The sequence below is a fragment of the Dysidea avara genome, chromosome 7, assembly GCF_963678975.1.
Source record: "Dysidea avara chromosome 7, odDysAvar1.4, whole genome shotgun sequence".
NCBI lineage: Eukaryota > Metazoa > Porifera > Demospongiae > Dictyoceratida > Dysideidae > Dysidea > Dysidea avara.
Genome location: NC_089278.1, coordinates 15,772,724 through 15,793,876, shown reverse-complemented (window position 1 = coordinate 15,793,876; position 21,153 = coordinate 15,772,724). Strand labels below are relative to the sequence as shown.

Genomic DNA, 21,153 nt, shown 5'->3' with positions numbered 1-21,153 from the left:
TGCACTTCTTCTTTCTTGAGTTATAAAACAAAGAGCGAGTGCCGACGAGCAAAGTTTGACTTCCAGGCCTTGTAACTTCGTGCTGGATCACATCAATTATAATTCCATGCGCTAAAAGTTTACAAATTTATCACTGATGGTCCACCAAAAGTTTGGTAGAGATCCGACTATCGTGTATTCCAGAATATCGCCTTTTACAATGCAGTGTAGAACATGCGCACACTGACCAGTTATTACAACAAATTCTAATAAACCACAAATGCCAACTTTATCAAATAACAAGTTATGTACCACTCTGCGTGGGCAGTTCAAAGGCACCGCCAGTGCTATAATTTGTATATTGCACTGCTGCAGACCGCAGTGAGTGCATTATAACTTATAACGCACTGGTTGCGGTTTTGTAGACCACAACGAGTGCATTATACGTTATAATGCACCGACCGCAGTACAATATACAGATATTGCAATGGCTGTGGTTTTGTGCAGCATAGCACAAGTGCCGGTGGCCAAGACCACTACGACACCTCACCTAATAGGTGGAAAGACACTTCACCGATCACTCGAATTCTTTTATAGCCTGACATGTAAAGGTCGATTGTGGGCCATAACGTCACCAATACGTATAATGTTTACAAGCAGCCAATGGCGATCGAAAAAGCCAACGCGGGTGGCAACAACTCTAGTCTACATTTATATAAACGTACTTATACACCTTACTAGTCTGGTGCCATCTTAGCCCAGATTAAACTGTAGTCCACTTCGACAATGACTCAATAAAATAAATATATTCTAAATAATACTAACCTTTACGTTCGATTGTGGTAACCAGTTTTGTCATGCCACCAGATTCGAGTTTAGCCAGTGTGAATAGTAAGAATTAGACTAGTATCGTTTAATAGTTAGGTTTTGTTTACTTAAACCGTCTATTTAGCTGCTTTTTTTCGCTCGAGAGAATCACTATGGCGATTAGTCTGGTGCTTAGTCTATATGGCACGCTGGCATGCTGAGCACTACATGATGAGAGTCGAACAGCGAATGCAGGTTAGTGATATAACCCATAGCGTACTAGCTTTCAATATCTCAGGTGGCTGCAGTACTGCAGGGGGAACGTCATCGCAACGTCCGGCTTGGTTACCCACTATCAATGTTAGAAACCTGGCCTTTATAAGTGTTACAGCTGTCTTGTGAGACTCTCCCCACCTATTAGGTGAGTGGTACATAACAGTTATACAACGTGCACTCGTGCTCTGCCTGTATAAACGCACTTGCCTCGTGCATTTATATCAGGCAGAGCACTCGTGGCCGTTGTATAACTATATAATAAATGAAGTTCTGAACAAAAGAAAAGCTTTTGTTCCTTTTCTTTACACACCGGGACACCTTCCTATAGCTTGTGGAGTCGCCAAGCCTGCTCTTTGATAATGCCTCATAACGTCTTGTAATATAGGTAATAAACCCAGCTGGAACATCCATCGTCACTACCTAAGAACAGGTGTACAATTACAAATATAACTTACCAGCGTACACTATCACCAAGAGTTAATAATAAGAGAGGAGAGTGTCTAACGCTGTATAGGCCTGTAATAGATGATTGCGCAGAAGTTAAATGGCTTCCTTTCCGTGTAACATATAGGCTTCTAGTATTTGTTCGTTTCCTTACCGCAATTAGTTTAGCCGCACCGTGATGAATCCTCGAGAATATTCGAAGACTGAACTAAAGACTGAGCTGTATGTACAGGGAACAGTGCTCCTTCAATTGAAGAATGCTCAAAGGTAGGGTAACATGGCGACGCAGTGAAAATTCGAAGCGATACTCCGCCTTTGGTTCAGTCATAGATACAGTGTTTATTGGTTTCTCAGACGCTCTCCCCCAGAGTTATCTTCGAGGTTAACAGCCACACTTCTTTACGCAACAGAGCGATGCTCTTCATGGTGAACTTGAACATCGAGTTGAACGCACGCCCTTTTGTCTGGGATAGCCTTTGTGGTTAAATGCGAAAATATACTAGCCAGTCGGTACGTTACGCGGAAAAGAAGCCGTTAAACTTCTGCGCAATCATCTATTACAGGACTATGCGGTGTTAGACACTCTCCTCTCTTATTATTAACTCTTGCTATCACTCTATCACTCGAGAAAACACAGGAAGAACGTGTGTTGGTTACAAATCAGCTTGTATTCACACGTGTCTTCAAAGCTAGCACTTACTTTTAGAGGTGTACCGATAATCGGATCGGCTACAATATCGGCCACCGATATGGCATTTTTTACCAATATCCGTATCGGTACAGAACAGCAGGAGGACCGATATAGCTATCGATATTTATACAGTAGCAATGGTTTGTACATAAACGGATTGTGCATTGGTTTTCTACGTTATTCATGTGGTTCATTAGTGCCAGTAGCTTATTGTTCACTCTGCAACAAGCGCTACGCTACGAGAAGCCATATAAATGTGCACGATTCTAGTGTTCAGTCTTTACAAATGAAGCAGTTATAGAGTACCTTTGTAATAAAAGAAGGGTCACAGGATAACCAAGGAAACTTGCTGTATCAGCTTCCTCACAAGTCATTAGAATGCGGAGTAATGCAGAAATATCCGTTTTAGGCTTCATGGGAGTATACATAAAAATATTTGTGGGTGCCTAATTGTCTGGATTGCACAACAGAAACTCAAGCTGTATACCACCACAGGTACAGTATAGCAATGAATACATGCACATGTTGTACATAGGGTAGGTAATTGTACATTTTCGTGTACTTAAAAAATATCGGATCGACTATCGGTTATCGGCTTCTTTGGTTGCATCAATATCGGATATCGGTACATACCAAAAACCCGTATCGGTACACCTCTACTTACTTTCAGGCTAATTCACTCTATTGTCACTCTTGGGCACCCAGACAATCATTTTCGTGGTGGTTTTCAAACGAAACAGGCTGTTTCTTGGCCAATTTCTTTGGCATAAAATACGGCCGCCTAACACGGATACTTTGAGTATGCGTAATATTGCCAACTATGATGTAACAGCTGCATGTGGTTATGTGGGTTGTCCCTTGAATGGCTTCAAAAACCCGCTAGCACCCTTAAGCAGTCACCTCTGTAGCACGTGTAACAGCCAGCTTTAGCAGTCCCAAACAGCACTTCGCTATACAAAAGACCTCTCACAAAGCGGCCAGCTACAGCCTACAGCCATTACGGTGAGTAAACTAGCTGTACTACTCTATAGTTCTGTACTCGCTTCTGTAACACAAAGACAGGTTATATACTTACAGTCCATTCTTATTGTGATTCTAATTAAAGCTCACCTCATGATTTTGATTCCTGGATTTCCAATTGTGTAGTTATCAGTTCACCGTCTTTATGATCTAATAGGCTGAAGTTCTATAGTATAAACCACTGCTTTCCTTTCACCCTGAGGAAGTCTAGTCAACTTAATCAGCTGATAATGCACTGTCTCCACCGACTGGCACTGCCTAGCTTCTGGCTCTTTTCTGCTTTGTAGTCTGTCAGTTATGTAAGTGGTGTACTGAAGTGTAGCTAAATGCATGCATGTGTAACTAAACCTGACGAAATAAGTCCCTGGAACCTTTGTATAAAGGCCAAACCTTGGTTTGTGGCCTATAGCTGCTTTATGGAGAATATTGAGTTAGGCAGCCACCTCTCTATAAAGGCCAGATATTTCTGGCCCAAAGGTGATCACTTTAGACAGGTTCCACTGTATAGTCTTAAAATTAGTGCATAACATTAGAAACTAACAGTGAATGTCAAACAGCCAGTATAGTGCAGCCTATACAAGTGCTACTAGCTTCATAGCCTACATACTAGTGGCAGTGCATTTGCTGAAATTTATTAGCCTGTGTTTACTGTGTGATGCAACCTTTAATAAATCGATATGCATACATTTTAATAGCAATCACTCACCATAAACAAATGCTGTAATTTTCTTAAGGCTCTTGTCTGTACCACGTGTCCTGTACACCCTCTTAACTGAGTACGCACCTGATTTCCAATCTTTTGAAGTACATTTTTGAACTACATTCACAGAAGACTTTCCCATAGTGACATGAATGTAACTGGTGTCAACTCTTATTATTTTTCCACACGCCTATGTCATCTGCAGACACGCCATCTTTGCTGTCAAGGGATTCCAGATCAATGACAAATGATACTCCTTTGGAAACAGAGGTTGGCACTTTAGAGCAAACAAATCCTGATGACTTCAGAGATGGATGAAGTAGTAATCTGACAATGCCCTCTACCGAATAGAGATGCTTCCTTGTGTAAGAATTTGTTCCAATATAGGAAGAAAAAGCAACACTTACTCTAATTGAATTAGCTGCACTGGAGAAGTGGATTCATTTGAAGAGTCGCTGTCTGTATACTCATCACCATACCTAGATATTGGTCAAGTACTAAATAAGTTAGACATAAAATGGTTACTTTAGTTGCTTTTCTTTCATCAGAGGAGACTCTGGTACAATCAACATCCCACTATCTGGTAACTCCGATGCAGGATCATTATCAGAGCTTGGTATAATCAGTGGTAATTCAGATCTTCAGTGTCAGATCCATTTTCATCAGCACAACCATCATCAGAATCAGATAGCACAATAACTTCTTCCTGCCTATTGAGATTAACTCTTAGCAGCACTATAACTACCCATTTCAATTCAACAAACTTTGAATAGCATTAGTAACTATACATATCAGAAAATCACAGTCACTTTGCCATCAAATTCATTAGTTAGCTACTACTTAGCTAGCTAACCTTGCTATCTTTTTGAAAGGAGAACGTACAAAGGACAACATAATTGCAAACTCACGACACCACATGGTGAATAGCCAGTTCCATTTAATGCACTAGAGTCTTTTTAGAGCACACCACATTTTAGTAGTTATTTAATGTGCACCATGTATCTATTGATTCTACAATGAAAGATGGATGGAAAATTGTTAGTTCTGCAGAATTCCTATGTAGTGATCACCAATCCTGGCAAAATTCGGATATACCTAACCGATACTGCCAAGGTGCCATGAAAGTATTCTGAGGCTGGTTTCTGGTCAATAGGGCTGTGCGATAATAGTAAAACCTATATACTCGATTATTGACAACCATTTTATCTCAATAATGGAGTAATGTCATAGCACTGCTTAGTATGCATTTTACATACGTATTTGTTGACTTGATGTCATGTAGTGCTCAATTAAGTCAGTAATTTTATCACTTCCCCTAACCAATTCGACACTTTTCCACAAGCTTTCCATCTGAGTGTGGTTGATATACAATAGATTACAGAGATTTATTATTATCTCAATAAGTAAAATTGTTATCTTAATTACAATAGGTCATTTTGGTACAGCTAGTGGATCCTTGCTTATCCAAACCTCGGTTATCCGAACACCTCGATCATCTGAACGCCAAATGTGACTGTTCTATTAGAGTATTTTGTCATTAGTGTGCACCCTATTAGAGTAAATGACTATTCTATTAGAGTAGTTGAACGAAGCTCTGTATATAAATCAATGAGCTTCAGTTATCCGGACAATTTCACTTATCTGAACACTTTTGGCAAACTATAAGAACAAAGCTGTTTGGATAACTGAGGATCCACTGTATCTCGATAATCTTTTTTATTTATCTAAATTATCTCCCAGCTCTACTGGTCAATTTTTTTTTTTTTTTTTGCGGGAAGGTGCAAACCCTACTATACAATATGTGACCTAATTTTACAAAACCGTCGATATATGCACATTTATCATAATTTGTTTTATTGGTTCTTTGTTGTCTACAGCATCAGAGGAATGGATTGGCTAAGTTTCAGCTCCATAAGTTAAGCAGTGTGGGAAATACAGCAATAGACAGTAGTGATGCACCAATACCGATACTAGTATCGGTATCGGCCCTATTTTGGCGGTATCAGACTTGTATTGGTAAAGCTATAAATGCCCGATACCAACCGATACTTTAAATGACATCATTTAATTACTTGTCAAGATGGCGGCATACATAGTGCATCGAATGGAGTTGAGCAAAAGCTGATATTAGCCATGAATTCCTTAAAAGAAGCCAGTTACTAGCATTATTAGTACAGTGGAAACTGGAGTAGGCCACGAGATTAGATTCATTGAAGCCATAAACTATTATCTTCGCGTAATTGATAGCCACAAAGCCAGCAAACTGCAGTTGATGAGATTAGCAAATGACTTTAGTAAACTAAATCACTAGCTGTTTCTTGTGAGAAATGCCCATGGGGAAAAGTATCGGTATCGGATCGGTATCGGCCATTTTCGGCCTCAAATGTATCGGTATCGGATCGGTAGTGAAAAAGTGGTATCGGTGCATCACTAGTAGACAGCCGGACGAGCAAATAATCAATATGTACAGAAGACATTGAAAGAATATTATACAGGCACTTACATAAACGATCATAACTTACTGATACAATGGCGTACAGGAATGAACCTTTGCTCATTGTATTTGCCATGAAGTTGTGAATCCACCAAGGTATAGTTTTTGCCAAAGGTATTCTTCTGTGATCCAGAAGGAAGACGAATTCATTGAAGAAAAATCGTCGGAAATGTTGAAATTATTTTGATTAAACTGTCAATCACGCACTCAAAAGTTCATACTTACGGAAGTCCTAATTTTACAAAAGAAGAAATAATTCGTACATATAATTATGATTACAAGAAAAAATCAATAGGTTACAAAATCAATAATAAAAGTTCAGATTCATACTCATTGAGATTGTACTTCATCAACACTCCTTCTCAGTCTCTGTGAGTGCATTCCACAACTCCAGCTAGTTTGCGAAGTTTTTCAAATTGTTGGATGGCAAGTCCCTTAGTAAGCATATCAGCTACCATATCTTCAGTGCTACAATAGACCAATTTAATTCTTTCAGTCTCAACTAGGTCATGAACAAAATGGTACTTTATAACAATATGCTTCATTCGTCCATTTGTCTGTTGATTCTTAGCAAGACAGATGGTTGACTGATTGTCCTCAAAGATGGTCATTTCTTGCTTTCTAATGTGCATCAAGTCACTCATTAATTGCTGAAGCCATACTGATTCTTGTGTGGCAGCTGACAAGGCAACATACTCTGCTTCGGCTGTGGATAGTGCAACACAGCTATGTTTGCTGCTCTTCCAAGTCACAGCTCCACCTGTACATGTATCCAGAAGTAGATTTCCTATCTCCCACATCACCTGTCCAGTCTGCATCAGAGTACCCCTTTATCTCACTAAGATCATCCCCTCTATACAGCAAACCAAAGTTTCGAGTGCCATTTAAGTATCTCAAAATTCTCTTTACTGCTGTATAGTGGTCATTGGTTGGGTTGGCACAGTAACAAGCAACGCTGCTCACAGCATATGCTATATCAGGACGAGTCTTTGTAGACAAGTACAGCAGACTTCCTACCAGTGCCTGATACATTTGCTGGTTGCACATGTTCTCTGGGTCTTTACTGGAAGCTAGTTTAGTACCAGGATTCACTGGTGAGCCAACAGGCTTGGGATTGTATATTTCAAAATTATGAAGAATCTTCTCAGTGTAAAAAGGTTGACCAACCCACACAGTTCCATCAAGTTTATCCTGAACAATCTTGACTCCCAGGAAATGATGTAGTGTGTCTAGATCTTTCATTTCAAACTTCTGACTCAGCTCACTTTTGACTGTATTCATCTTCGTCGGACTGCTACAACCAAGAATAATGTCATCGACATAGACAGCCACTACGAAAATCTCTCCTTCTGAATCAGTGAGCACATACAGATAGAGATCACTTGATGTCTGAGAAAACCCCATTTCCTTTAGTCAACTATCCAAGGCATGATTCCAGTAACACGGTGAGTACTTTAACCCATAAATGCTGCGCTTTAGCCTACACACTAGATTCCTTCCCGGATTCAACAAACCCTGCTGGTTGCTGCATATAGACCTCTTCTGTCAGTTCTCCATGTAGGAAGGCTGTAGCTACATCCGTTTGATGAAGCTCTAGCTTGTGTTGAGCTCCAATGGCCAACAAAACTCTTATGGATTTGAAACGAACAACAGGACTAAAGGTCTCCTCATAATCCAATCCATACCTTTGAGTGCAGCCTTGAGCAACCAGCCTTGCCTTGTAGCGCTCCACAACCCCATCAGCATTTACTTTACGTTTGAAAATCCATTTACTACCTATGACCTTCCAGTTTGGTGGAGGATAAACTAGCTCCCACACGTTATTTGACTGGAGTGATTTCATTTCTGCTTCCATGGCCTTCTCCCACTGACATTTGTCTGGAGCAGCTTTGGCTTCAGTTACTGATGTGGGATCTTCCTGATCACATGAAACCATTGTCACAACATCACCATACCAATCTGGTGCTTGTCTGTTTCATGTTGACCTACGGAGAACCGAATTCCCACCAGTTAGCATGGGACTTTCAATCACTTGATCAGGCTCAGCCATCCCACCATCTGTTTGTGATTCTGTGTACTTAATTCCATCACTATCGACTTCTATCTGTTAGGTCATTAGACTGGGCCCATAACCTATTGAAATTATTTTGATTAAACTGTCAATCACGCACTCAAAAGTTCATACATACAGAAGTCCTAATTTTACAAAAGAAGAAATAATTCGTACATATAATTATGATTACAAGAAAAAATCAATAGGTTACAAAATCAATAATAAAAGTTCAGATTCACACTCATTGAGATTATACTTCATCACAGGAAATTCCTTCGTCACCGCAACGTAAACAAACATTTGTAATTCAGAGCTGTGTATGGAGATGAAACAAGGATTTTTGAACTCCCTATGAACAGGGAAACACGGTGATGCCCAGGATTTATCCACTGGAGTGTCAATTCACCAACCAGCAGGGTGATAAAAACTTGCGTAAATTTTTTTCTGGGACTTGCATTTTTACCCATTGTTTTAAATGCATTTTATTACAAAAGTACTATTGTGTGTATATCGACGGTTTTCTAAAATTAGGTCACATATGATAACTGTAAGAAATAATTTAAATGTTAGTGGAGAAATTTAATTTGTATATGGTTAATTAACTGCATATGTCAATCTATTGTTCAGATTCTGGTTTTCCTGAATCCAAGTCCTTTCCACCAAACGCTACTAAAGAATATAAAGTATTGAAATGTTACTACCGGAAGATTACTTCATCAATCACAGAAACAGAGAGCTTCCTATCAGAACTTGTTTCAAAAGATGTCATTAATTTTGAACAAGAAAGAAATGTTAGAGATAAGACGAAGGAGTCTGACAAGATAAAAGAGCTACTTAGTTACATTTTAGGTCCTGTAAAAGAAGGTTATTCCACGACGTTTTACATTTTTCTGGAAACCTTGAAAACATTTGGTAACATTGCCACCAAAGAGGTAGCTAAAGACCTGAAAAATAGCCTAGATTCTATGTAATTTTGCTTGTGTGCAATGTGTTAGTGTTAGGTGATAACTTTTTACTGTGTCATTGACTAAATTTTGTTGTTAATAGTGATAGAGTATAATTATTGTTGTCGTCATTATTGTAGTTGGTGTATTCTAATTAATTAGTGTATGCACTACTTAAATAACTTCTATTGTATTGTATTGTATTAATGCTTTACAGTGACCAGCACTGAAGGTCTGCAGCAACATGTGCTGCAGCCTTAGGATTACCTAACCTAATTTCAAGGACTTAGACTTCTAAGGAAGAACAGTACCAGCATTTGTAGCTCGATAGTGGTTTCTCTGGTGTTGCAAGAGATGGATAATGCATGGATTATTGCAGTCCGTGAGTCCAGTCCGTGAGTCCAGTCCGTGAAAAACATCATGCTGTTGTGGTGGTGTTAGTGTATGTTAAAAGTAAGGATATTGTTGATACAAGTGTTTACAAGGGTTTATATAAACTAGTGGTATCATTGTAATAGATCATCACCCGACATGCACAAATTTAATCCCTTTTCTAGCCAATATAAAAGGCAATAAGCTGGTGGGGATAAAATTTTGCACATCAGCTGTTTGTCTCCAGCACTTATCATACTGATCCTTAGAGTGTGAATCCAGAGTGGTAACCATGCACTAGTCTATGCTATACTGCTGTTGGCTACCTATCCCCCTTAGTTTCTACTGTATAGTTAAAATGTGAACCAAGATGTCAGCTAAGTTATGAATGCAAGAGTATAGTGAAAGCCAAGCTGTAGAACCTAAGAACAACCAAACCGTGAGGTTTGCCTGTTAAGCATAATGATATGTTTCACTGTCTATACAAAAATAAGTTGGTAAGTTCAAGGGTTGGAGGGTGTGAAGTGCACGGGACAGGCACCTTGCACCCCCAACCCCCTTTGTAGTTTGTTTCAAAAACATACTTCATACAGCTAGTGCATATGTTTTGAACTTTTGATAATCTAGTGGACTGCTGGAGCAGAGGCCCTGGCAAAGTGTATCCGTTGGAACAATAGTAACTTTGTTATAAGAAAGCTAACCTTCAACACAGTACATACATGAACAGCTTTCAGTCACTGAGCAACAGTTTATTTTCTGTGGAGTAGATGCTGCAGTTATGAGACACGAAAATTAAAATCCATGCTATTCCAAAGGGGAAAGTTTCAGACCTTTACAATATAGCGTTTAGGTAAGGTAAAAGTACTTTTGAGTTTGTGAAGTACAAGTACTCCAACTGAGATCACAAGAGTACTTAAGAAAAGTACAAGTACATACCAGAAGTACTTAGGTAAAGGATAGTATAATGCTTTGCGATTATTTTCCAAAAAGTTTGCAGGGTTGATTTTTGTTGATACACATGGGGTCATCAAGTTCAGCATATAAGGTAATTTCAGTTACCATAGTTGAGTTGTCTTCTTCAGAAGGAGTGGTGTTTGACAAGGATGCATGCACTATTTCTTACCAAGTGCTACCACCAATCCAACAAACCCCTCATTACAGTAGTTGCATTTAGCCATACAATCTCTTCAGATGAAACTGCAGGAATTGCAATAGGATAGCAGATATACTGTTTGTTATACCAGAATTCCAATTAAACAGCTGCTTGTGGGTACATGATACATAGTAAGGTTGCAGAGGAGGTTGGACACGCTTTAAGCGCCATCTAAAACTATTACCCTTAATTACATGGTTTTATTTGGTATTTCACATGACCTCAATAGTTGCAATACAAAATAAACAAACAGTGGGGTAGACCAGGGCAGACTCAATATTCCAATCACTCTTCATGTAAGCTTTAAGGCGATATACTTTGCTTTGCAAAGTGCTTAGGGTTTTTGGGTGAAAATACCAAACCACTTTTCCACGCATATAACTTCATCATACCAATCATGTACGTATTCATAAACAGAAATAATGATGTCTCACTTTATTATATTGAGACTACTGTTTTACTCCACTCCATAGAAAGAAACTTTATTTTAGCGGCGCTTAAAGCATGTCCAAACTTCTAAGTTTTTAGCTGAAAGGTTTTAAAGAATTTCAAGAAGTTGAAAACTACATGCACCTCCATAAAATTTATTCTCATTGACACTCACTGTGTACAAACTACTATATGTTTGCAGTACTTAAAAGGACTTACAAATCTATTTTAAAATACTGTTTTTTAAGAACTCATATAAAGGCTACAATTCCTCCTATACTCATTATCCCATATTGTCCAGACCTATAGTGAATTACAACAAGGGAAACAACTCAGTGGCCATGTTAGAGCTCACTTGTCCCTTAGACTCAATGCAACATCTAGAGGCTGCAAGAGATCGCAAGCAAGGTAAAATGGAGTCCCAGACCCTATACATGTGACCATGAAATCTAATACCTTCACTGAAAACCCCCTTCAAAAATTTCTAAAACTACCCCTAAATGTATTAATTTTGACTTCATGTTATAGTTTACTGTATACTTTATAATAGTTAGTGGTCATGAGTAAGAAATTACAAAGCATTGCATTATTGGTGTTAAAATTTCACCTCTGCCAGTTGGATAGTTTCAAACTTGCCACATGTAAATACTGATTTAAAATACTTGTTCAACGTTTCAACTTTACCTTTAGCATCTGTGCATGTCTCTCCATCAACTAATAAGGTAGAGATTCATTATTTATTTATTTTTTATTTATTAATGCTTTACAGCACTAAAATTCTTTCAATTTTTGATTCAAAACTGAAACTAGAACTAAACCAAAACCATTAAAACTTTTAGCTCAAGAACTAGAACTAATGAAAGGTTTCTCAAGCAATCCTACATAAAAAGGTATTGTGCACTATATAAACCACTTAACACTTTTCTTTGAAGATGGTGATACCTGCAAATGCTACTATAAAACATTGTTATTCAGCATTAATTCTACTGATTTAGGTTATTTAAGCATTCTATATAGAGCTTTTGTTCATTTGTGCACAATGGCAAGTGGAAGTTGTGCTGAACCAGGTGGAAGGCCTAAGTCAAGTGGAGTGTGGAACCACTTCAGGCATGATAAGATCAAGGACAAAAGTGTGTGTACTGTGAAAAGTACTGATGGTTTGATTTGTGGTATATAAAGAATTTAAAGGACAATATTCTATAAACTTGAAGAAGCATTTGAAGACATGCCATACTGATGCTTATAAACATTTTGAAGCAGCTGAAATTGAAAAGACAAAGGGAGAGGTTCTTCTAGCCATTTGAAACAGTCCTCCTTGCCAATACGTAGTTTAGGATCTAAATTGTACAACCCTAATAACTGAAACAGTCCTCCTTGCCAATACGTAGTTTAGGTTCTAAATTGTACAACCCTAATAACTGAAACAGTCCTCCTTGCCAATACGTATTTTAGGATCTAAATTGTACAACCCTAATAACAATAAACATAAGGCTATTATACATTTCATCTTGCAATCTTTATAGGTGCTAACAATGTACCACTGAATTTAGTAGATAACAGCAAATTCCGTGTATTAATTGAAGAATTGGATTATCGGTACAGTTTTCCTCATTGATATAAAATGGGAAATAAAATTGAAAAATCTATCAAAACACCAAATCTAAAGTTTCTGGAAGTCTAGGGGGTGCTACCAAGGTTAGGCCACTCCAAGTCATACCTTAGTTTCTGGTCACTCCCTAGCCAACAAAGGATGCGGGCGGGCGGATGATCAGGACTTCAGGACTATCATAGACTCTTACATATACACCAGTAATACTGTAATGTTATTAATTTCGCTCAATTTACCCATTTCATATTGAGTTTACAACCAAGCTTAACCAACATTCTTATAGCATAAGTAGTTAATTATGCTTCTGCAAAGTGCACCAGGAAAATTGTTGATGGCTAGCTACACTGCTGAGCACAACAATGTGTAGCTAACACTAAGGAAAGGTCTACTCATGTAGCTACTTTTGCTTTACAAATGAAATGTTTCATTAGCTATGTCAGGAAATTATTATTTATTAGCTAGCTAATAATAATCCAAAACTATATTAACACATCAGAAACTCTTTCAAATGTGAAGTCTTAGTCAACTATATATGCATGTGTTTCCAGCCTTCTATACAGTAAACCTTCAGTAAAGTAGCTGTCAAAGTTTTGAGTTGAGTTGTTGAGTGCTCCAGGCTAGTGTTTTTCAGTGATCATGTGGGAAAGCTAAGATAATGTTTTAACTAAGGGATGCCATGCACTTGTTAATTTAGGACCATACTTGCAATTATTTAATCATGGAAAAGTTGAAGTTTGAGCTCACCAAATGTTACCGGATTTCTAGTCAGTATATCAGTGATCAGTGATAAGGAAGTCCAAGTTTAGATCCACTAGAAGAGTTACTAGATTAATCATTAGAGGACCACATCTGAATTGTTAGGAAAGTTTAAGCTATGGTATATCTGATCATTAGGCTAGTGATCAATGCTACATACATACTGTACTGAAGTTACTTACTGGCAACAGAAGCATTACTAATAGCTATATAGCTAATCAAGGACAAGTCAAAAACGTTATAGTAGTATCTGTCTATTCTAGTATTAAAGTTAAGGGTAGTGTGACTGCTCTATTAGAGTATCTCGATCTTTTGCAGTGTTTAAAAATCACTGTCCTTGGTCACGTACACTTAAGGTGGCGCTAAAGTAATAACGCGCATTCTTGACAACAATCTGCTGTGTCTCAACATGGTCTCAATTTAAGACATATTGAAAGCTAGTACTTAATTTTGCATACAAATAAACTATGCATACAGGAATCTATCATTCGTAGAGAGTATAAAGCGTAGAACTGCTCTCAAACCAAGAAATCGGTGGTACTTAGTGGGCCACAGAAGACGCGTTATCTCTCAATAACCTCAAGTTTTAGCTCCAACACTTCACATGATGAAAGCATACTATTACAAGAATCATCCTACGTATCAATAAGTGGAAGCGATTTACAAGTCGAAATATATGGCGTTTAAAAGCAGATGATAGCCTTGTTTCACCGTTCGCACCAAGCGAAGAAGCCATAGAATGGACATATGATATACCGATACGTAGAATTATTCAGACACTATTGCTTACCATTCATACGAGGTTTCGTGGCTGTTCAACCCGTGTCTACAGAGAAAAGATAATGTTTGTAACAGGCTGTAAGGTGAGTCGAAACAAATAATAATTATTAGTAGCGCTTGTTTTCACGTTGTCAATTTGTTGTAAAGGTGAGTTACATTCCACCTGAAATGTGTAACAGCAGCTGCTTGTTGTTTTTGCTAACAACTCACCTGTTATTCGTGGCTGTTTTTACGCTTGGTAAGTTTATTATGGTTCTGCGCCGAATTAGCCCCCGCCTGATTTACCACAAATTGCGTAGTATATGATATGTTACGTCATATGTATTTGCTATGGCTTCTTGTGCGCGTCATTGCTTTATCGCCACCTTAAGCGCCTGTAATATTAATAATAGTCCTCATAAACTGGGGTTCCAGTTTTCCATGCGGGCGGGTGACCAGAAACTAAGGTTTGACTTGGTGTGGCCTTAGTATAGGTGAAGATATCTAACACTAAAATTAACACTAACTATAATGAAACTAAATACTAACTAAAATTACAGAAATATGGGGTACTAGAACTAAAACTAACTAAAACTGTAGTGGACTATGGGTACAAGAACTAGAACTAAACTAAAATGAATGTGCTGTACTAAAACAACACTATTATTAATGTTTGTGCCAGGTACTCTGTTGTTTTTAATCAATCATTAGGTTATCTTAGATTGATCTCTCAAAGAAGAGGAATTCATTGTTAAAGAACACAAATGTGAATAGCATACATTTGTTGTCTTGTATAAACAAGAGTTTTGACGGTTGCTAAGAGATTAGCTACTGATACAATAAAAATGGGTGGTTTAGACAAAGCACTTCTATCTATAGTTATACAAAAAAGGTTACAAGTACATGTAAAACATATAAAAATATATAGAAAAATAGATGCTGGAATTTAAGGGATAATTATTCCACTCCATAGAATTTCAAGAGGTACATGCATGTACAGACATCAGAGATTACATAGCATACAACATGTATAGCTATAACATCCACAGATGCTTTAGATTTATCTGTTTTTAATTGCACCAACCACTGTTTTCAGAAGCACACTTAGTCACACACATAAATATTCATACAGTTCACACAGATGCATATGTTAAAGGTATATGATACTATATAAATTTAAAATGATAAATAATTATGCAAATTTACAACACTATAAAGCGATTTAAATGGTACACCTAACTTGAATCATTGCTATAAATATGATAGACACTTAAATCTTTTTTCCACTTCACTTTCTTCAATGAAACTTTCACAGGGTTTACACTGTTTACTCTTTTGTTATATCTCTGTTGTCTAGATGTTGCAGCTTCAATTGCTTTCATCCTCTCCAGTTGTTTCAATCTTGCTATTCTTCTTAATCATTTATCTTGAGCTGAAGACACCTTAATAGGTGCTTCATCTTCTAACTCATGATCTACCTGATCACTATTATTGTCTACCACACCTTTATACTGTTCTGATTCATAATCCACTGTAGCTGGTGGTGGTGATAAGTTACATCAGTTGTCGTCACAAGAATTCTGCACATGATCTAGTTTTTGTGTCTTAAAATGTGGTAACCAACTTTTCAACAACTGAAGGCTGTTTGTTTTTCTTATTTGATACAGTTTTCCTTCTGTATAGCCGACTAGTACATCACTGTTGATCATACCTACATATACATGACATGAAAGAAACAGGACTCAGTTCTTGATTCTCATTGGTCACCTGATATCAATTTTTCAAACTGTTGCTGTCTCTACTGAGCAGGGGTGGAGAAATAGGAGGGGCATATGGGGAAACTGCCCTCCCACTTCAAAGAGTGGAGGCCCTCACTTTTTCCAATGCCCAGTAGCTAATATTCAGCAACTATTGTACTTCTTTCTCCTCATTAGCAACCTTACTTTGCTTTGATTTAGTAGGATTTGTGCTAAAGGTTACACAAGAATGGAATACTGTGTGAATCAATATTGGGAGTGCGCAAGATCAAGATACTCTAATAGAGTAGTCACCTAACTACTAGAATATTCAATGGAAACATATACAGTCTATCTCAAATGCCTTCACTTACTGCATGATGAATCTGATTCATTTTGTACATCTTAATGAAAATAATTGCATATTGTATGTATCCTATTTCATGTACCACTAAAAATGCTATCAGATTCAATCTCAAAGCATTCAAATTTCAAAAATTTTCTGTGGAGACACATGCCTCCAGACCCATCAAAACAAACACTAAAAGAACTTGCTTCAAGTGTCACAGAACAATTAGTTGTTAGTATTCCATCTGATCGGATCTCGTATACAGTAACATTTGGATCACTAAAATAATAACATTTAACACTGTAATACTGATATGCTGAAAGGCTACCTACCGCAAAAGAACACAAAACTATGAGTTGTGAGTTTAGCGACCAGTGAAATATTGTGTCATCATTCATCTGATAAGGTGTACATGTGTAAATCTACAGTTGCTATCTCAACCAGTAGGTAGGGAAGCACTAATACTATCATAGATACTTGACAAAAAGAGATCACAAACATCACCATATTTCAGTTTTTTGCGTGTGAGTTGTAACATACACAAAGTTGATAGGGTACAACAGCATTAGCCTGTAGCAGCTGTGGGATCAGCAGTCTGGAACTAGTACTGGTATCTGTCCAAAGTTGGCCTACATTCCTTTACTCTTATAGTCTATTCCTCATTGTTAGTTAGAAAGTATAATACAATTACATAGCAGCACTCCCATAGCACTCCCCAGTGGCGTAGTTGGTTAGCGTGTTGTACTTATAGACAGTATCAGACATGCGAAGGTCGGGAGTTCGAGCCTCCCCTGGGGAAGTGATTTTTTTTGTTGTTGTTCCCTCATTTTATCAAGAATTTAACAGTTACACCTTTTTTATTCAAGCCTCCCAATGGGATGTAATTTATTCATTGCTTTTTGCACAAACTTTGTTTGTAAATTCCCATCATACAGATGTACTATTTTAATACTAAATATTTAGAGCATGGATAATGTGTAATGCATAGTAAAATTTGTAAATAAAGAGATACGTGCATGCTAGTTCCAGTTGATGACATGAACAAAATGGCTTTAGGCATATGATATAAATCATGTGAAAATCAACTACCGTATGACAGGAAATTTTGACAAAAGACAAATTTGATGAATCCATTACATTCGTCAATTTTAATTCATCAAATGTCAATAAGCACCTTAAATTTCAGTGTTTAGATTTCTTGTTTTTCATCAAATTTTAATTCGTCAAAGCTGCAAAGCTGCAAATTTGACAAATTTTCCTTTTGTCAATATTTCCAGTTGTACAGAAACTTGAACAAAAAAACCAGCAGGGATAACAAATCATTTCCTTGACTGCCATGACACAGAATACAACAACAAAGTGTGTATATATGTAGTATGTACACTATAATTTACATTGGAACTGAGATGTGAACATGCCCAACATCAGCGACAAGGTATAATACATACATGTACCTTTCTATGACAACAGCAATGAAAGGCTTTGTACAGAGAGCAGCAACACATGACACAGGATTTGGCTTCTGTATGAGGAATAAAAACATTGTCACTGATAATAGTTAAAGCACTGCAGTGAGTGACATAGTGCAAGAGGTAGGTATCATTGTGTAGTTTATTCTTTTCTGCGCCAGAAGGAAGAGGTCAAATAATAGAACTTATAAAGAGTTGTTTATTTGATCACTATTAATAATAAGGCTAAGAGAAGTTTTTAGGAATATATGTAGCTGGCTAGCTGGCAAGCTGGTGGTTGCAGTGAATACACAAATGGAGTCATCTTAATTTCTGTGGTAACATTTTAACATTGTTGACTCTTTTCTTAACCATCTTCAGAAAGGAATGCTTTGCTGCCATGTAATGCTACACTTTGAAGGAAAATGAAATACATTTAGTATGTTGTGTGACCCAACAAGCCAGTACACCACACCAGTGTGTTGTTTCCAGGAACAACAACAGTATGCACTACCTTCTCCAAATTGGGAAATAATGCCGAGGAGTTCAGTACTCCTCATATCGAATCTAAGCCCTAGCTAGGCATTTCTGAAACCAAGCCTCAAGTTAATTTCTTCATTACATTTCGTTTGCATGTATATTATAACATATAAATTATAATTATCTACTTGTCTTACCAGACCAATGGTTCTTGGTGATGAGCAGAATTCTGTATGTAGTAATCTCCCATGTTCAAAATCCCAAGTCTTTACAGTGCCATCCTAAGTAAGAAATTTATAATCAGTCTCATACATGTAGTTGATATATACCATAACCCAACAGCAAATCCAACTTGTAGTGGTACACTCAGTTAAAAGGTACCTGAATAGTTCATATCACTAAAGCTGTACATACAGCTGTAACAAACAATACAGTGGAACTTCTTTTGGACACAATAGAATAAACCTCCACTATAACAATAAAGATTTAATTGGTATCAAACAGGTCTGGTCCCATACAATATTTCTAGGGATGGCAGGTCTCAATGTCTGCAATATGAAGATCTAAAAGATCCATTGTACCATTACAGAAGATAAAGAAGATACTCTTATAGAATGTTCAGCTACTACTGTACTCCAATACAGATATGAACTTGTTTGACATTCATCTAAAAGGTGTAACTATTTGATCATATTCTGTGCATTGAACACTATTATTATATTTGAGGTATAGTCTTATTACTGCATGATTACTTTTATAACAAAAGTGTCACTCACTCCAGATCCTGATATGAGTACATGTTCATAATGGATACATTGTAGTAAACAGCTGATAAAGCTGTAGGTGTGAGAAAACATATAACAGTTGCACATATGTACCATATAGCTTTCACAGTGAAGGTGATTAAACTTTTGCAGTAGAGCAAAATATGGCAGTACCTGCTGTGAGTGTCAAGTTGCTTACGTAGACAAGGTGTTTGGTGTGTGTGAGGGTTAGCTGTACATCATGTTACTATTGTACCAGTAGAGATTTATCTTCCTCTACACTGGTGACAGACAAAAGAAAGTACATGAACGTGGTGAGTCGGGTAAGAGATGAAGACAGTACAAGTGGCCCATTCTCATCGGGTAAACAGAGGTCTTCTTGAAATACTCAAACAGTGCTCTTTAACTTTCATTAGAATCTATTAATACTTAGCTACACAGGCAGCATTCATGGAAATACTTTAATAGTTTAAGATGAAATCAAAAAAAAATTTTGTCGATTGAAACTTTCCCTCAATACATGAAACTTCATGAAGACAACTTTTGCACCTCACACAAAGTGTGAAAGTTACTGTAATGTCACATGAAAGTTGTGCAATACACAAACTCACTCATTGTGTCCAAGACAATATGCTTTAATGTTATAAGCATTAGGAAAATGACTGATCCTGATTTTCTCATCACGATCAGCTGTAATAACATATTTCTGATCCATGGTGATCACCTAATAGTAACAACACACACATGTGATATATGTAGGTCAAATTCATGCATTCCTTACTCTTTAAAGTATGCATTTTCAATTTCAATTAATGTATTACAAAATTTTAACACACCAAATTTATTGTAGGAACCTTATAACATGTGTATATTTGTTGGTACACATGTGGCTCATGTAGTTCAGGCATGTGAATTATCAACATAATAATGCTCCACACATTTTAGTGGGTTATGATATTGTACTAATTCCATTGTGATATACGGTTATTTAAGATTAACGTTTCATGACAAGCAACACAGTAGAGATAAGAACATACCATATCTAACAACATGGATAAGTGACCGAGCAAAAATGTACTTTCCTTGCCTATGTCATCAGTGGAATAACTGCAGCAACACAACAACGGTTAGTATGGATACAAATATTAAAGGGTCAAAATTTTCACTGCTATTAAATCTATAAACTTGATATTAGATCCAATTCTTTGTTAATCAAACCACCAAACTTTACCTGACTGCTAACTACAATTACAACATACCACACCGTATGAAAATTTTCTGTAATCAAAATATATTCATCTGTTAAACTAATCTTACCAGGTACATGCATAGCTGGTACAAACATAACCATACATTCTATACAAGGGAGGGAGGGAGGGAGGGAGAGTAGCACTGAAAACGAAATATAATGTCACAGGCAGGTAGTTACACCCCACCACACTAGAAGCCTGCCAATACAGCTAAATGTTTCACTAAGGGATTCACAACTCTATTAAAATCTATCTCAAAATCTTGTCTCATGACTTACAAATACAAAATATCATAGATAACAGTAACTGTAATAAATTTGATTTGATGTGATCATTATGATATTTACAGGGTACAGGTGTATTGAGGTGAATCCTCAATAGGCGCACAGCATACGTTTTAGTTGAGTTTTTCTCAAACTTGGATATTTCGCTCATTTTATATGAGTACTACAAAGCACTCTTGAAGGTACAAACACTCCATTTGTACAGCTTGTAACCCTAGAGTCTCTTTTGAAAAGTCACCACAAAGGCTTCTGACATTGAGCCAACCTTTTTATTCACTGTGCACTCATGGCAAAACTGTTGCTTTAGTTATAGCCCTGAGTATCAAACCTCCACACCAGTTTTTAAACAACAACTG

General features: G+C 37.2%; 3 protein-coding genes and 1 non-coding gene across 4 annotated transcripts in view; 2 read left to right on the top strand and 2 right to left on the bottom strand.

Annotated features, from left to right (window-relative positions):
* Positions 1-9,608, top strand: part of LOC136260952 (uncharacterized) — a 34,645-nt gene extending 25,037 nt beyond the window's left edge. Inside the window, exon 4 of the mRNA XM_066054875.1 lies at positions 9,092-9,608. Within this exon, the coding sequence (XP_065910947.1) occupies positions 9,092-9,435 (344 nt within the window). The 3' untranslated portion in view covers positions 9,436-9,608. The remainder of the gene's footprint in view (positions 1-9,091) is intronic.
* Positions 1-21,153, bottom strand: part of LOC136261916 (tRNA (guanine-N(7)-)-methyltransferase non-catalytic subunit WDR4-like) — a 69,696-nt gene that overhangs the window by 47,811 nt on the left and 732 nt on the right. The gene's annotated exons all lie outside the window — the stretch shown is intronic.
* Positions 15,905-20,948, bottom strand: LOC136259730 (tRNA (guanine-N(7)-)-methyltransferase non-catalytic subunit wdr4-like). Its single transcript, XM_066053250.1, has 9 exons — positions 20,908-20,948; positions 20,301-20,370; positions 19,875-19,987; positions 19,276-19,336; positions 18,697-18,780; positions 18,026-18,093; positions 16,672-16,850; positions 16,111-16,197; positions 15,905-16,023 (listed from the first exon to the last, which is right to left on the bottom strand). Exons 1-9 carry the CDS (start codon positions 20,946-20,948, stop codon positions 15,905-15,907), a joined length of 822 nt encoding a protein of 273 aa, XP_065909322.1.
* Trnai-uau (transfer RNA isoleucine (anticodon UAU)) lies at positions 17,284-17,370 on the top strand. The gene is given in 2 exon segments: positions 17,284-17,321; positions 17,335-17,370. It is a non-coding gene; the product is annotated as a tRNA-Ile (tRNA).

What these genes read in the sequence shown, in the direction of transcription:
- LOC136259730 (XM_066053250.1), bottom strand. Translation starts at nt 20,948, where the DNA reads ATGAGCGAAATATCCAAGTTTGAGAAAAACTCAACTAAAAC. An exon ending in TATCCATGTTGTTAGATATG is followed by an intron (nt 19,988 to 20,300) that starts GTATGTTCTTAT and finishes TGTTACTATTAG; the next exon opens with GTGATCACCATGGATCAGAA. An exon ending in CAGCCTTCAGTTGTTGAAAA is followed by an intron (nt 16,024 to 16,110) that starts GTTGGTTACCAC and finishes CACCACCACCAG; the next exon opens with CTACAGTGGATTATGAATCA.